This window comes from Neltuma alba, unplaced genomic scaffold (genome assembly GCF_004799145.2).
Source record: "Neltuma alba isolate B1F8T4 unplaced genomic scaffold, ASM479914v2 tig00007967_pilon, whole genome shotgun sequence".
NCBI classification, from domain to species: Eukaryota; Viridiplantae; Streptophyta; class Magnoliopsida; order Fabales; family Fabaceae; genus Neltuma; species Neltuma alba.
The window spans coordinates 1-17,107 of record NW_021634914.1 but is presented as its reverse complement, the minus strand read 5'-3'; the positions used below and the strand labels follow the sequence as shown (position 1 = coordinate 17,107).

Sequence of the window (17,107 nt, the reverse complement as noted above, 5' to 3'; positions counted from 1 at the left end):
ATTACATGTTTTATTTTTTATTTAATTTATATTTAGTTATTTTGTATTAATTTTTTATGAACAAGTCATATGATGGAAAGAAGTTTTTTAGACTGCTAATTGCCTTGTATCACATAATAAGTATTTACATATTAAAAGTGGTTATATTAAATTATTATAAGATTATAAGATTTTTTATTTTTCTTTTTACAATTATTTTCACCCTATTTTTATATGGTCTATGTTATTTCTGTTAACCCATTGCTTCAGTTTTAATGTCATTTTGCAATCCTTTAGGTAACATTTAATTTTTGCCATTTGAATGGATAATCAAGCTTCTATTACATCGTCATCCTTGGCTCCCAATGGAATATCTCAATGTGTTTTAACCCTTCTTCAATTTTTTCGGATCTTTTATTCTTTTCTCAACTTTCTGGATATTAATGCAAATCGTTTGAATTTTAAGACTTTAATTACAATCTTGAGAGTTGTTTTGTTCTAAATGGATTATGAATAATATTTATTTGGATATTTGCTAAGACTTGTTTTGAATTATTTTTAGATAATTTCAATGTGTGAAAATGTAAAATTATAAAATGTAATTTTCAGGTATGGACAAAAGTTTTTTTACATGTGATATTGGTAGGTCATCACTATTTGGGCAGCAAAGCCCATCCTATCCAGTCTGCCCATGCCCAACCCATAATGGTTAGGGCTTCTATGAGCAGGGTCCGACAGCGGGCTGCATGTTTATACTTTGGTCTGGGCATCGAGCTGGGGCTCAGCCCTGCCCAGCCCATGTGCACCTATATTAAATATAAAACCTCAATCTACTCTACCTTTCATATTTATCTATTTTTTTTCAAGATAGTTTTTTTTAATAATGATAGTTTTAACTAATAAACTTGATTATCAAAGATATTTTAAAAAAGACAATATATTTTTATTACAAATAACTAATTTAGCTAGTTTTCTTAATCTACTCAAATTAATCAATTAATTTTTATATTTATGACCGAAGAAAGCAGTTAACATGGCCCTTATGGATAGCGGGTGACTGACAAACGAATGAATTGTGTGTGATAGATTGATTTTTTTATTCTTGACTTATGAGGGAGCCCAACTTTTTATCTAAAATTTTTGTAAGTTTTTTTTTTTAATTTTTTTTTATAAAAAATAACTAATCATTTTCATATAAATCACAAAATATAATTAAAATTAATAAATCTATTAAAATAGTTTTAATAAGATGACCACTTTTTTAAATATATTAAAAATAGTACTTATTTCATTGGTTTTTCACAATAACTTATAAATAAAAATATGAAAGGTTTCTAAAAAGTAGTTTATAAATTCGAATAGAAGGAGAATATATATATTAGTTATATATTTTTAATAAAAAATTTCATGTTTTATATTTTGAAAATTAATATTATTTTATTTGTCATTTATGTCTTATTGTCAGATTTAATATTTTTATTTCTCATTTTAAATACTTTATATATATATTTACAAATTTTGTTTGACAAACGAATTACCGTTTTTCCGCTGATCTTTTTTTTTTTTTTTTGGTTGACCAAGCCAATCTTATCGTTTCAAACATAAGGAAAATTATTACTCATCCTACCCATTTATAAATAAAATTTGACATATAAATAAAATAAAACATGATTAATTTCTTTGTTCGTTACCTTTGTAATTCTCCCTGAAACATATTTCACTCTTTTTCCTTTTTTTTTTTTTTTTTGATAAAGTAAACATTTTCATTCTTCCCATGAAGGAGTTTGATGACAAGCATCTTGTGCTCGGGAGGTGAGAGACTAGACTCGCAGGTGATATCTTAATGGCGGGAAACTAAAAAGCTCGGGCATATCTTGAGTCGCCGAATAACCCCGGGAAGTAACTCGCAATGGGCTCTGAAGCGACCCTTATCCCACAATGGGCATCCCAGCCTTGTATCATGGGAATCGATGAAGCTGGCCGAGGACCCGTTTTAGGTTCCTTCTCAAACTTTCTTTTTTCCTGGTTACTGTTTATTTTTTTCCCATTACAATTCAGCTTTTTGAGCTTGGGTTTTCGATTTTTGTATTTAAAAAAAAATCTGAATTTCACAGTGGATTCTTGTTCTGTCATTTCGGGGAAAAATTTCAGGACCCATGGTGTATGGATGCTTGTACTGTGCTCGCTCCTATCAGAAGACCCTCGCAACTTTGAGTTTTGCTGGTAAGTTCAGCCTCAACTCTTTTGTTCACTTTGTGGTGATCATGTGATGCCGGTGATTGTTGTGCGAGAAGAATGACGATAGGGCTGAAGTTGAAAGCCTTTTTTTTTTTTTTTTTTTGATACAAAGGAAAAGATGAAAGCTTTTATATAATAATCATAATTTTCATAAGACTCACTGAAATGTGGCAACCCCCTATCCTAATTATTGCAACGGTTAGTATCTCATTTTCCTTGTAAAAGTCAATTGAATGCCTATGTGGCACTGCTAGAATTTTTAGAAATTTGTTCTCCATAAGTCGAGTGAAATTTGTAATAAGATGCAATTCTTGTTGGGATGCTGATAGATCGTCGATATGGTCTAGTCATGCTATTTACCTATAGTCATGCGGACTTAGTGATATCTAAGTTAATTATCCAATAAAGACGTAATCAAAACTTCAAATTACAATAACAGGATTTTTTTTCTCTTGGGGATTGGTAGCTCAAAAAAAGAAAAATTTTGGGTTTGAACAATAGCTTTAAACAGAATTCAAGACTAACTGGTGCTCATGCATGGACACATATGATTTACAAAACTGCGTTGCAAATTAGGGCAATAATATTCTGTTGTTTTTTATTTCACTGGGCTTCTGTATTATCGTTTGCCACCTTTCTGGTGCAGATTCGAAGACGCTAAAAGAAGAGAAGAGGGAAGAATTATTTGATAATCTAAAGGGAAATGAATCGATTGGATGGGCAGTTGATGTCTTAGACCCAAGGGAACTCTCAGCTAAAATGTTGAAGAGGTGAATCGAACATAACTTAGTTCTTCATTAGTTCTACAATGATTTTCTTTTCTTAATGTCTTTCCTTGTCATGGTTTTAACAGGAACAAGATAAACCTGAATGAGATATCGCATCAATCTGCAATGGGCTTGATTGATAGGGTACTGAAGATGGGAGTTCTTCTGACTGAGGTAAAACTTTGCTCAACTTTTTTCAATATCAAATACAAGTTAACTGAACTACAGTTCGTGTCTTTCAAGGAAAGATTAATCAATTTTAGTTTCTTTTAATTGCATGTAGCAGTTGCACAGACTGTTGAAAACTTGGTTGATGTTATTCTTCCTTTTTCTCATATTTCTGTGTATTCCAATCTTATTTTTCATCTTTCTATGCTATTCTTTCATTACCTGTGTACTTTCTCAAGTAATACTCTGCCCAAAACCTTTAGGTGTTCGGTGGAGGATGATGATTGGTTTGACCAATATATCTAGTATTCCCCTTCATGTGAAGGACCCTGGGCTGGAGTGCAGACTAAGTTTGAACTGACCTACTTGGTGCTGAAATTTCAATTTTAATTGTGAAAAATGGGTGGCAAGGATCAAACTTTTGACCACTTGGTCCTTGAGACTTGGGTATCATGTTAAGAATGACATCCAACATGAAGGATAAGCTATTAGTTAAGGTCAATGAGGTATTATTAATATATCCAGCATACTTCAAAACCATCATCCTTTTTAGAAAAATTGCTAGGTTGCAACTTGATATTCAAATCCTCTACAACCACTTATCAATTAAGAATGAATTTAATGATTATGAAGTCCTGAAGCAGAAGCTCTTGCATACAATCTTCTTCACAAAGTTCCTTTTAGGGATATCTTTTTGCAGATTTTGAGGATAATTTGAGTGCAGAAGCATGCGTTTATCACTGTTATGTTTTTTGGGATGTCACATTAATGCAAATATACCGCAATTAATAAATAAAAGGGTAAGCAAAATTTTGTTTATGCTTTTCAGGTCTATATAGATACCGTTGGAGATCCAGGAAAATATGAAATTATGCTATCAAAAAATTTTCCATCTATTAAATTTGTGGTTGCAAAGAAGGCTGATAGTCTCTATCCTGTTGTGAGTGGTGCTAGCATAGTCGCTAAGGTACTGGTCTTCCTTTTTATTACTTATGGTGCAAAATCTGTTAGCCCACAAGCATCAGCTTTTTTAATTTTTACTATTTAGGTCACAAGAGACCGAGCTTTGCGTGAATGGGTGCTTGATGAGACTGCTGAAAACATGCACAGGAACTTTGGGTCCGGATATCCTGGAGGTGAGAAGGACATGAGTCCATCTCAAGCTATGTTCCTGTCTTGATGAATATATGTTCTTCATCTATCGCAAGATTATTTTGCTTATGAAAACCCTGGGTATATTTTCATTTGCACAGACCCCCAAACCAAATCCTGGTTAGAACATCACAAACATTCTGTCTTTGGATTCCCAACCTTGGTCAGATTCAGCTGGGGAACCTGCACTACATATTTTAAAGATATTGTGGAAGTCTCATGGTCAGTCAGAAATCTACATCTTTTCAGAAATCTTTATATATAGCATGTGATCCATGAGTTTGTTGCCCTTCGTATTTGTTAACGCATTCATATTATTATGTTTGCATATTACCACTAATTATGTAAATATCTCACCATCCAAGCTGCAATCTATGCCCCATATAAGGCGGTGAACAAAGTAGCGGTGAATTGAGTATTTGCTATCATTAAAATGGCTGGGTAGCATCCTGGATGTGTGATTTTTATGTTTATAAAAAGAATTCCAACATCTATCTTGGAGTTCTTTTATTTCCAGCAATACAAATAGTCATTTGGTATGTTGTTAAGAATGTTGCCTTTCTTGTTGACATCAGCTTGATTTATTTCTCTGTAACTTAATTCTATTAAAGTTTATATTCAAACCAAATAAATGTGTAGAAATTGTCATTGGCATGAAGAAAGTTTACAAATGCTTGTTGTAAAACAGGGGGTGGGATAGAAAGTAATGGTAGAAATGGCAGAGTCGGGGGGAAAGGATGAAGGCTGAAGCATATATTGGGGTTGCCTCTACCCTGCAACCGTCTTTGGAGGGAAGTAATTGAATCTGTTTCCTGGGAAGAAACTAACTCATGGTCAGCCTCCCAATTTACGCAGACCGATTACATGACAATATTTTGGGGGCTTCAACATTTTATTGCTGTCTCAAATTCAAACCGACATCTCTTCGTATAATTTGCTTTTGTCGTCAAGTTCTTGCAGCAGGACACTATATGCTTATGAATTTTAAGAACATTTATGGGTTTCATGAGTTGTTCTCTCACTATTTAATAAGTGCAAGCTTTCATTCTCTCCTCACCAACCTCCTTCTCTAATCTTTTTTTGGATTGAAAAGATTAAAAAAAGCAGAAGCTGGACTTGAATTCTTTATGGGCTTATTTCCTTTGGATCCCTCTGAGTATGTCGCAGGATGAAATTCCATTCATTTTTATGGCCATTTATTCATGTTTCTCCTTCCTCTTTTTCATACGTTTTGTATCTTCTGTGTTACAAGCTTTATGTGGGGATTGTTTATGCTAGTCTTTCCTCATTCACACTGGTAATTATGTTGTAGGGAATCTGATAAAATGGAAGAAGAAGGGGAAGGCGGTAGCAACAGTGGCAAGCGGCAATTGAAATTAAGAAATGTAGGTTTCACCACAACCAAGAGAAAAAGTGAAGAAATAGAATCAAGTGGCAAAGGTCGCAGTAGGTTTTTCCAGACTCGGAAACTTGAGATTGTTACTGATTTCTGATCCTAATTTTGGTAGGTAGATTTCTCTGCAACATTTTTAGAAATTTCTTAGTTAAGTTACATGAAGCCTGCAACGAGTTCAGAGACTTTCTTCACAGACACTTTGTATGTCATTAGATTCATCTTGATAAAATTTTATATTAGTCGCGTGTAATTTGTGAGCTGATTAAGCAACATAGCTTATATAAAAGTGATTCAGTCAATTTTCAGCTTAACTAAACCATTCGATCATTTAGATGTCTATTATATTTCTGTTATTTAATAAATATAAGTATTGTTTGTGAGGGCCAAACGAATACTTTTATTATAATCTACAGCTCAATTCTTTGGCTTAAAATCAAGCGATTAAAATCAAGCAGATGATCTTTGACTTGTCAAAATTATCAAATGAATGCTAAAATTATCATCATCAGTATTTCCTCTGTAGGGTGTAGAGCTTTTCTCTTCGAAGATTCGAACTCTAGACTCCCAGTAACTAGGTAATTTTTTTGGCGTTTTGCGTTGCCTTTAATTCCCAAAAAAAAAAAATTAAGCAGATACATCCCAAACCAGACACACCACATTGAAGTGCATTGACACAGTAAAACCTTTTGGAGTAAAAAAAAAAAAAAAAAAAACCTCTGAAGAACCAAAAAGCTTTGAGAAACCAAATAACTTTCGCCAATAGCTTTCGTTTTCTATGTGAACAAACATAAATGTACAAGAGTAAAGACCCCCATGACCATCATAATCAAAGTAGGAAACCCGATGCTTTTAAGGTTGCCGGTGGCAGCTCCACGGTGGTTGTGATGATGGTTGGCGGCACCGGCTGCATAAACAGGGATGACTGCTGCACCACCTCCGTGTGTATTACCATTTTCACCATTGCTGGGTACCCTGCCACCACTTGTACCCCCATGACCAATGCCTCCTCCTTCTATCTTACTTCCTCCATAAACATGTCTGTCTTCTTCTACCTTGCTTTTCTGCATCAATTCTGCAGACAAGGTAAGCATCACAATTTAGACGCACTCTTTTTTGTTTGCTTCATGTGCTTCAGAAGGAAACTGGCATAATAACAAGAAAAAGACTGGGTCTACCTGTATTTTGAAAAAGAAGACAAAAAACTTGCAGTTTGATATAATTCATTGATTGAAATGTGGACGTGCTGTAGTAGGATGCAGAAAAGGCAATACTGAAGGTAGGGATACATACTGGGGTATTGGGTTCTCTCAAAAGAACAGCTTTCTCGGGAAAAGCAAGGCATATGAACATTAACTGCAGAAACTTTTACTTTGACTGTTCAGAATCTATAGTTCTGATGCCTTGTCAATTTCAGCAAGAGCTAGTGTATGATACCTTGATTAATGGGCGACAAGAAAGCACAATGATCTACCGCACAAATTCAAAGTCACTCAAAAAGATTCCTCCCTAATACCTTAAAACAGGATTTCTTCTAACAACGATCAAGTCTAAGGAATCTGCAACTGCTTACCCGTCTTCTTGCTATAATTCCAGATGGTCTATATGCAGGTGAAACACACAATAACATGATGTGATAGCGTGAACTAATAACAGAATTCCCAGTCATCTTTCCTTCAACGACTGATTTACTTTCCGAAGGATCTCTTAGTAAGAAATCACTTTCTGCAGATATGATGTTTGTCTCAAATCTCTATTTTAACATTCACTATGAGATGGTCACTAGCAGATAACTCGCAAGTTTTGCAAGACTGGATCTGTAGTGAAGAGAAAAGGGTAAGATATGTATATGCTTGATAAGAACAGTACCTGAAGGCAAGCTCTTCTGAACTCGAGAAGGACACACAGAATGAAGAAGCATGAATAAGATAATAAAAAATCCCAATTCTCTGACACCCATTTGCCTGTTTTTTGATTATTTTTTTTTCAGAGATTCATACAGATACAGATGATCTGCGTCACCTCCTCAATGATCTTTCGTTTACTTGAAAGGTTGAGTCTTGAAGGTCTTGCAGCACTGAGAGATAGATAATGGTAGGCAAAACTGCTGTTTAAATATGATTTTTTGGTGTAGAATCTTTGCAAAAGCAGAGCCTAGTATTAATTTAATCAACAGATTACATCAATTACAAATAAAAAGTATTGATATATGAGACAAAAAATCCACAGTTTGTAATTGTTTGATCCTTATCTTGAGTGAAAAAAGTAGCTTTATAAAACGAGAGCATTGTGATTACTGGTAAGGTAGTGGTCCGTGTGTTAAATAATGAAGATTGTGGAATCTTTTGGAAATGGGTTTGTCTGACGGCCAGCAGTTGGAAGCTGAAGCCACTATTTCTGGGCCACAAGAATTCATCATAATATTATAATTTAATCAAATCGTAGTGTATATATTTGTGTGACTATACATATAGGATGCATAAACTAGTTTATATGATTTGGTTTATCACTGCTACAATAAGTGTGGGTATTAATATCAGTGCTTCTGATGGAAAACTGCTTTAAAATTAAAGATAGAAAATCAATTCATTCTTTCTTTTAATATCTTCAATTTTATTAAAAGGAGTCCAGCATCTAATTTCAGTTGGTTTAGCTAGTTTTTGTAAAATTAACAACTGTAGTGAATGAAAATATTATTATAGAAATTATTTATGTATAAGGAGGAATCACGAGGGGGGACAAGTTAAAGTTAGAGTTATAATGAATCCCCCCCCCAAAAAAAATGATATAATTACTTAAATGGAAAATGCATCTGAAAGATGATGATGGTTCAGGAGAATTAGGAAGACTTTTCCACATCCATCCATATTTCGTGATGACATATGCGGACTGTGGTGAGAGGATGGTGACGGAGAATAATGATGAGTTGATGACTGATTTGTGATTTTGTGTAGAAGAGAAATAGGTGAGGGACATTTTCGTCAAAAGCTATATAGAATCAAAGAAGATGACTTTTTTTTTTTAGTTTATAATCCAATCTCTAAAATTTGACTGGTTTCCCTTAACTTTTTTTTGGTTTAGAAACCAAAAATTAAATGATTAACTTAAACATGGGATTGTGAGTTCAGATTCTTTATAAGAGTTATGTGTATATGAATTACGACCCAAAATTTTTTTTCAGAAATTAACTGCATCAAATTAAACTTTAAGCATTGAGTTGCATGTAATTGAATTAAAACTACATGAACTAAATAATTAGTTATTTCACATGAAAATGAGCTTTCTATGGAAACACAATATTGCCATTTCCTATGGAAGCACCATTCCCATAAACATGGAAATGGCGTTTCCAAAAATGGAAGGAAATAAGTCTCAATTCAAAAATGCCCTTTGTTCCTTCCCCCAATCCTCTTGTTCTTTGGTTGCCACTCCCCCTCATGTCCACTAACATTATTTTCATTCCATTATGTTCCAGTTCATTCCCCGCTTATAATAAATCACCCACTAACAAAACATAATCAAGCAAGCTCTGAGTTATTTTCTCCCTTTACTCTCTCTTTTTTAAACCTCTTCCCATCATAATCAAACATGACAAAGAGAGGGATTGAATTAGAAATTGTTCCTTCTTAACAGCAATCTTTTGAGGATATAAGAATAAAAATTTCGATGGGAAAGGGAAACTTTGGATCCTTAAAACAATTAAAAGTTCAGTAGAGAGAGAAAATTAGAGGAGGGAAATATAGAACCTGCTAAATCAATATCAAGTGAAAGTAAGGAGCTTTATTTTAGGAAAATCACAAAAAAAAAAAGACTCTAAAATTTAAAAAATGCAGATAAGGACCCGTGACAATTTCACTATGGGTTTTGACAACTTCATGACATATTATTATTATCAAAAGTCATAGTGAAGTTGTCAATGGTCCCTATCTGTGTTTTTCAAATTTTAGAGTCTTTAATTGTGATTTTTTCCTTTACTTTTTATATTTTTCTGAAAAAATGAAGATGGGACACTTTTAATTTCTGAAGTTAGAGGTCCATCTTTCTTTCGGTCAAAAAAATTTGAAGGCATATCTTGGAAGAAGGAAAAGCTGTTCGATATTGCTGGGCTTGAATTTTAAAGTAGATTTTTCTCAAATTACAGTGGAACCTAATTTCCATAAATTATAGTTCATTTATTAAATTTTGCCTCATGAAAACTCAAAATTAGAATGTCCAGTTAGCAGTATCATGTTTCTTTCATTTATCGTTTCATTAACCTTGAAATGCCATTTATTGTCAATATTCCCTAATAAATCTTTTGCAAATTGCTTTATTTGTGTTGTAAGTAGTTTAATTTCAGTTATTCATACAAACCTTAACATTTAATTTCTTACTCCACATGATCTCAAATAGAGTTGTGAATTCTTATATACTACTTGCAAATTGTCCAATATAAGCTGTGAATTGTCTTATTTCAGTTGTTCAATTACATATGGATAATTACCTTTATTTTGTGATATATATTTTCATTGCTTTATTAAATAGATTGGATGATTTGGTGGTTATAATGTTTTTGTTATGCCAAGAGGTTATGGGTTCAAATCCTCCAGCCACTTTTTTTTTTTTAAAAAAAAAAACTTCTTTGGCTTGAGAAACTCAAGCAAGGTTGATTTTTTTTTTTTTAAAAAAGTAATGCAAGGGCGTAGTTTCATCTATAAAATTTAATTTTATTTTGGCCGTAGGGGATAAAATGAAGTTTCGGAATCTTATAAGGATGGTTGCAAATTAAATCACTTTGGAGGGAACTAACTGAAATTTTCCCTTGAAAATAAAGAGCTCTACTTTTTATATTTTTGTGAAAAAATGACGATGGGAAACTTCTAATTTCTGAAGTTTGAGATGCATCTTTCTTTCGGTCAAAAAAATTGAAGGTATATCTTGGAAGAAGGAAAAGCTATTGTATATTGGTGGGCTTGCATTTTAAAGTAGATTTTCTCCAATTCTATACTTTATTAGTGGAACCTAATTTCCATAAATTATAGTTCACTTATTAAATATTGCCTCATGAAAACTCAAAATTAAAATGTCAGGTTAGCTGTATCATGTTTCTTCCATTTGTCGTTTCATTAACCTGGGAATGCCATTTGCTATTGGAAAAGGCATTGCAACAAACATCACTATTGTGGAAAATTGGCATGTTTCTTTCACAAAGTGGACTACTTCCCCCGCATGATAAGGGATTAGTAGATGGGGAAGAATGCGACAGCCAGTCCCTTTCTTCGTGGAGGTTGTAAAGAAGAAACAAAAAAAACAATAAAATAAAATAAAATATAATCAACACAAGCTTTGTAAAATACAAAATCATAAAACATTAAATATTCACACAACCACTCACCATTACTCTATCTGTTCTCCACTATTAATTTCTGATTATAAAAAAGACGAACTTTTTCATAATTAATAGATCCGAGTATCCACTAGTCCTGCCAAGATTTACCGCTTTCTTAACTCACCACTACCATCATAGAAACTACATCACAGCTAAATCAGTTTGTATCAGTAATTGTACTGAAAAAGACAATTGAAAACAAACATTAAAATTATATGATATGATGCTAAGTATGTATCTGGATTAACTTATTTTGATTTTGCCTTGTAAAATGTGAGAAAGCTTATTTCAGTTTATTCTAAAGTTTTCCAAACAAATTGAGCATTGTTGCCAATTATCGATTTTGATGTGTATGTCAGTACCAAAATTACACACACTCGGCAGTTTTTCCCCTAATCTTGAACATTGTGTTTCGTGCGACAGTAAACTGATTTCACATTTAAAAAAGAGGGCAACCACAATCAAATAAAAACTAAACGTTATATATAGCAAAGTGATAAGTTAATAGAACTCCAAATATGGGACAGACTTCCTACTATGCATTGATCTATTACTTTTCTGGGAACAAAAACATTCCTCAGTCCTCATAAATACTTCAAACATATGCCACTTAGATGATAGAAGGTGCGCTTTAGCTTGAAAGCTGCAACTCCTTACCATCATAGGCTCTTCAGCATCTGTCAATGTCTCTACAGAAACAGACTTCTGAATTCCCCATTTGCGAGTTGGCATAATTTATTATACGAGCCAGTGTCTGCAAAGAAGGGAACATCAAAATCAATATACATAGGCAATGACATGAGTTGGATGTATCAAGCATCATGATGCATGAGTAATCATTTTCAAATACTATGAATATTGATAACAAAAATATCGGGTAATTTCCTGGAGTCACAAAATGTTCTCCTCAAGAAATCCTTAAATTGATCTGATCCCCCAAAAATAATCAAGACAAGCGAATGACCAAAAAAACTATGCCAAAAGTAAATACTGTGTTTGCATGTCTATTTATAGATGATCTGATCTATATATATACTGATGATAAGATCTGACCTATATACTTTGAAGTCCGAATTTATTTAAGAATTTCTCGTTTTGCCTTGAAAGATTGAGCCTTTGCACCAATACATGCATATTGAGATTGTCGCTCTAGTTTTTTCAATCACACTATAATCTCAAAATGCATTTAGTGAAAAAAAACCCACTCCATAGAGTTGCTTGAATATTATTAAGAGATTTCTCCTCTTTCGATCATCAGTATTAGCATAATGGCACTGTTAGTACCGATGATAGAACTAGGTATAAAGAAAAAAGAACACTGGACTGACTTGCTTCTATATTATCAATGACTTTACGCGCTTAGATGAGTACAATACAATCAAACTTAGTTCTTAAGATTTCTGCAGTAATTAACAATTTAAAACTCATCATGAAAAATAAAAGTTTATAGCGAAGGAAATGAAAAGTCAAAAACGTTTAATAGGGCTTCATACCGAATGTGTTGCCAAAGTCAGTCCATATCTCAGCATTAATCAATTGGCCGCTCTCTGCAATACCAATCACCTCAACATAATTCATAGCAGGAACCTGTGGCAATCCTTTCACAGTTAGCTGACGGTCATCTGTGGATTTTCCAACGGCAACACCACCATCAGATTGATGAACTTGAACCACGGTCCGAACTTTCTTCCCTATGAAATTGGGAAGCAACTCCGCATTTACAAATGCTGCAGGATTTGACGTGTCCATGGCCTGAAATCAGGAAGCAATCCAAGTGAAAAGAAGTAGGTAAGGTCTAATGTCCTTGATGCATTTCGTTGTTCCACGGAGACAGGGCAATCTTTTTCACCATGAAATGCATCTCGTGATTCTTACTCTAATGCTTTAATTATGATGATGAAAATCCCGAAACACGTCTACTAGTTAAACAATAACGGCTTGAGATGGAGCTCTACGCAAGTTGTCAAATGACATGTTGAATATATCATGAAAACATGCCCAAATAGAAGTAAGGGTAAATGATTTTGTTGTTGTTGTTCTCTCTCTCTCTCTCTGTTTCTTTTTTTTTTTTTTTCAGTGACATGATTGCTTTGACGTTGTTATGCTGATTTTCCTTGTGTTGGTAAGAAAATATTGAGCAATTTGTTGATATGATTCAAAAATCTGCTCCAAACCATATCAGATTACGTTGAACCTTAAAAAATAATAATTAAAAAAAAAAAGGATGAAAAAATCTAGAAAGAAGAATCGCGAGTCGTACAGTCATACAGGAATTTCCACAAATAGAACAAGTGCAAAGAAGAAAAGCCAGAATCCACAATTCATCAGACACACCTCACATGAAAATAGGGGAAAAAACCAAAACACAGCACAAAGGCAGCGTCTTGAAATCAAAAGGATGATGTAAAACCGAACCCATAATTCGATGTCAGAGCCAGTCTCCTTTCAAAGGATCTGAATCAAAAGCCAAAACAGAACCCTTGTTTTTCCCCCTTTTTCCGGTGAACGAATCAAATCAGGACTTCACAAACAATCAACAATTCAAACATTCAAAACCAAACAACTTTCAAAAGGAAGAAAATGATGGGAAGAGGAACTTCTGAGAAGATTAACTTTATGAATTTAAATAAAATCAACCCGAAAGAAACGTTAGCAAGAAGATCGCAATGCAAAAATATTCAGAGAAAGAGAAGACATTTTCGAAGCAGAAGGGAACACAGACTCTCTTACCTGTGACCGATGCAAAAACCGGGAACTCGATCGCGTTCTTTCCCGTGGCCGCCTCGACGGTGTTCAGTGAGGAATGGAGAAAGAAAGGGCGGGAACGTACTTAATGGGGTTCTCTTTTCTGGCGGGACATAATTTTGAGAATTGTTTATGTATTTTTTTTTAGAAAATTAATATAAAATCAAAAGTTCATAAATATAACAGCATACAATATATATTTCTTGGAATTATTAAATTTTACATCGATTGATTATATATTTAATCATATGTTATTACTGAAGAGTTAGAATAACCCATTAATTATAATTCTCAAAATAGAGATTGTGATACCCTAAAAAATAATTAAATACAAAATAACATGTAAAAATATGCTTATTTTTAATCCTTACAGCTCAATGACAAATCGTTAAATATTTTTAAACAAAAAATTGCCCACAAAAATTTGAAAAAATTCACATGTTACGTTTTTTGTTGAAAACTTGGCAATAAACGGACCCCTCTATGTAATCGAAGTTCTTTTATTACAAAATTATTATAACAAATTTGGTAGGAATGAAGTATGTGTGGGCCAAAAAAAAAAAAAAAGAATGAGGCATGTCAACTAAATGATCGTTATTATAAAATTTATGTTAATAAAGCAACGGTCAAGTATTTAATTACTCAAGCATGTTACAAAACAATGAAACATAGCATACGATGATAATATTTCAACGGTATCATACTTGGAATGTTCAAATGACAACCACATCGTCCAGCTCTACGAATGTCCTTAATATGAAATTATTAAAATAAGATGGTTGAACTACTCGTTCATTCAATAAATAGGCCATAACAAGAAGACTAAAACAATACCGCAGACTCTACGATTGATCACGACTTTTATTAATATGGACGAAGTTGCAGTCCCAACATATTCTGGGATCAATCTCAAGATCATTATAAAATCATTGGGAAACTAGTACAAGCACCAGAACAATCTCACAATTCCTTACTAGACTGACACATATTCTAGCTCATGTAAGACCAATCAAAACCATAAATTTGATTAGCAGAGCTCACTCTCCTTGTGGGTGTGAATCACACAATCTGAGGTTGGATATGAAACACAGGTCAGAATATATCCCTGCTCCATCTGCTTCTCATCTAAAAAGGATTGATCTGATTGGTCCACTGATCCTGTAACCACTTGGCCTGCACACGTAGAGCAGGCGCCGGCTCTGCATGAGTAAGGCAGCTCCACCCCTGCATTTTCAGCTGAGTCCAGAATGTAAGAGTCATCAGGAGCTTCAAACTCATTCTCACTGCCATCAGGTCCAATCAGTTTCACTTTGTACACAGCCATGGCAGAAACTCTGAAGGATTCAGATTTCAACCCAAAAAGCTTAGAAACACTCTTCACAGAGCCTAAGGATGACCCACTCTTAAAAAGAGCGCAAGATCTCCTTGTGGGTGGGGTTCTGGGCAAGGAAGCTGCTGGAACTCTCACATTGGACACGTTCACTACTGACATCTTGCACCTGAATCCATATCAATTTAGACAATTTGTCTTTGTCGGATAAAAACAAATAGAAACACACAAGAGAATTACTTAGTTACAGTTGATAGAATCAAGAAGGTTAATCCGTGATTCAGAAATGTGGCCTTGTCAATCATATCATCAAGTTGGACCTACCATACTAACGTTTATGACTCATAAAATGCAATGGCAACCGCTATCAATCAACAACCAAGCAATGGTAACTACTCTTGTTTATACTATTCTATCAATGTCTTGTTATAACTTAATTGTCCACGCACCATCGCAAGTAATACAGTATATTTATAGCTAAACTTATTAATAACTCAGAATTCTAAATATTTCACAGAGTGGTCACTTCCAGAACAGGACAAGAAAAGCGTGCATTAATTACTACTTCCTGTCCTTAATATTGTTTTATTTTTATTTTGATTATAAATATAAAACTTCAATCCACTTTGTCTCTTTTATTTATCTTCTTTTTTTTCAAAATGGTTCTTGTAATAATGGTAATTTTAATTAATATACTTGATTAGTAAGGATATTTTAGAAAAGACAACACTTGTGTATTACAAATAACTAACCTAACTAGTTTTTTTAATCTATTCAAATCAGCCAGTTAGCTCTTATCAATAAGAGCTACTCATAGGTGTCGTTTTTCCTAAAATATCTTTACTAATCATGTATATTAGTTAGAATTATCATTTAATAAAACTTTTAACATGAGGAATTATTACAAAGAGTACTTTGAAAAAAAATAGATAAGTATAATAGTCAAAATAGATTTTGTCTTATATTTAAGATCAAATTGAATGTCAAACTAGCTTTATATAAGAACTGGAGGTAGTATTAAATAAGATTCTTAACAATGAAAGGACCCTTCTAGTCTCTCATCGTGTCATTTCCCGCCTATATATATTATTTGTTAAGCAATCATCGCCATCAAGTCAACTCCTAAATCATGATCCTGACTTTGCCACTGTTCAAGAAGCCAGCTTTCCAGAAGTTTGGAAGAGTGAAAACACAACAATATTTGCAACTAAATCAAATTTATGAATTTCAAAGAATCTAGATCATCAAATAAACATGCCACGATTTTTGCAACTCTTGGTTTAGCAAAAGCAGTAATAACCCCGTAGAAATAGAGGAACTGGAAATCGATCAGAAGCTCAAGACAACAACAAAATTGTCCATAGGATCATCAATATTCAACAATCCACAGAGAACCAGGCGATACACAATAACAAAAGCCAAAACCGTTGGTAATTAAAAAAAATCAGGCATCGCAAGAAACACATACAAGTATTTTAGCTTCGATTACAAAAGTAAACAAAATCGCCGAATGAATCAATCAAGAGCAGAGAAGAACACAAGAGATCAGATACGGAAACAGGAGAAGAGAAAGGAGAGCAAAACTCACCGTCTAAAAACGCAAGGAATGAGAAAGGAAGGTGCTGGATGTTTGGGGAAGTGTAGTAATACGCACTAACGCACACGTACTCGCACGCGCACACGCACAGTATTTATAACAGCGAAGGAAGGCGGGCTTTATGCGAGAAAGTGACTTTTGGATGTTTAGGGGGACGGCTTGGTCTTGCTCATCGTAAGGTGACTTCTCCTGAATTGGCTGTACATTTGACCAAGGGACCACTCCATCAATATTTTTCAACTTGCTTGTGGATATTGCTTTTTTTTTTTTGAGCTAAATATACGTTTGATTTTTAAAATTTATGTTAACTTTCAATTTAACTTTTTTAATTTATAAAACATATTTTAATCCCTTAAATTGGTTAGTGTAA

At 33.7% G+C, this 17,107-nt stretch overlaps 3 protein-coding genes across 3 annotated transcripts; 1 reads left to right on the top strand and 2 right to left on the bottom strand.

Annotated features, from left to right (window-relative positions):
• Nucleotides 1-1,792: 1,792 nt before the first annotated feature.
• On the top strand, nucleotides 1,793-6,012 carry LOC114753506 (ribonuclease H2 subunit A). Its single transcript, XM_028942186.1, has 8 exons — nucleotides 1,793-1,976; nucleotides 2,131-2,202; nucleotides 2,864-2,987; nucleotides 3,071-3,158; nucleotides 3,982-4,119; nucleotides 4,201-4,288; nucleotides 4,406-4,526; nucleotides 5,617-6,012. The coding sequence occupies exons 1-8, from the start codon at nucleotides 1,889-1,891 to the stop codon at nucleotides 5,795-5,797; spliced, it is 900 nt and encodes a 299-aa protein (XP_028798019.1). The 5' UTR covers nucleotides 1,793-1,888; the 3' UTR covers nucleotides 5,798-6,012.
• A 5,512-nt stretch (nucleotides 6,013-11,524) lies between these two features.
• On the bottom strand, nucleotides 11,525-13,865 carry LOC114753508 (replication protein A 14 kDa subunit B-like). The gene is made up of 3 exons (XM_028942188.1): nucleotides 13,796-13,865; nucleotides 12,559-12,817; nucleotides 11,525-11,819 (listed from the first exon to the last, which is right to left on the bottom strand). Exons 2-3 carry the CDS (start codon nucleotides 12,812-12,814, stop codon nucleotides 11,755-11,757), a joined length of 321 nt encoding a protein of 106 aa, XP_028798021.1. The 5' UTR covers nucleotides 12,815-12,817; nucleotides 13,796-13,865; the 3' UTR covers nucleotides 11,525-11,754.
• A 680-nt stretch (nucleotides 13,866-14,545) lies between these two features.
• LOC114753507 (ferredoxin, root R-B2-like) lies at nucleotides 14,546-16,821 on the bottom strand. Its single transcript, XM_028942187.1, has 2 exons — nucleotides 16,729-16,821; nucleotides 14,546-15,309 (listed from the first exon to the last, which is right to left on the bottom strand). The coding sequence occupies exon 2, from the start codon at nucleotides 15,300-15,302 to the stop codon at nucleotides 14,838-14,840; it is 465 nt and encodes a 154-aa protein (XP_028798020.1). The 5' UTR covers nucleotides 15,303-15,309; nucleotides 16,729-16,821; the 3' UTR covers nucleotides 14,546-14,837.
• Between the last annotated feature and the right edge of the window lie 286 nt (nucleotides 16,822-17,107).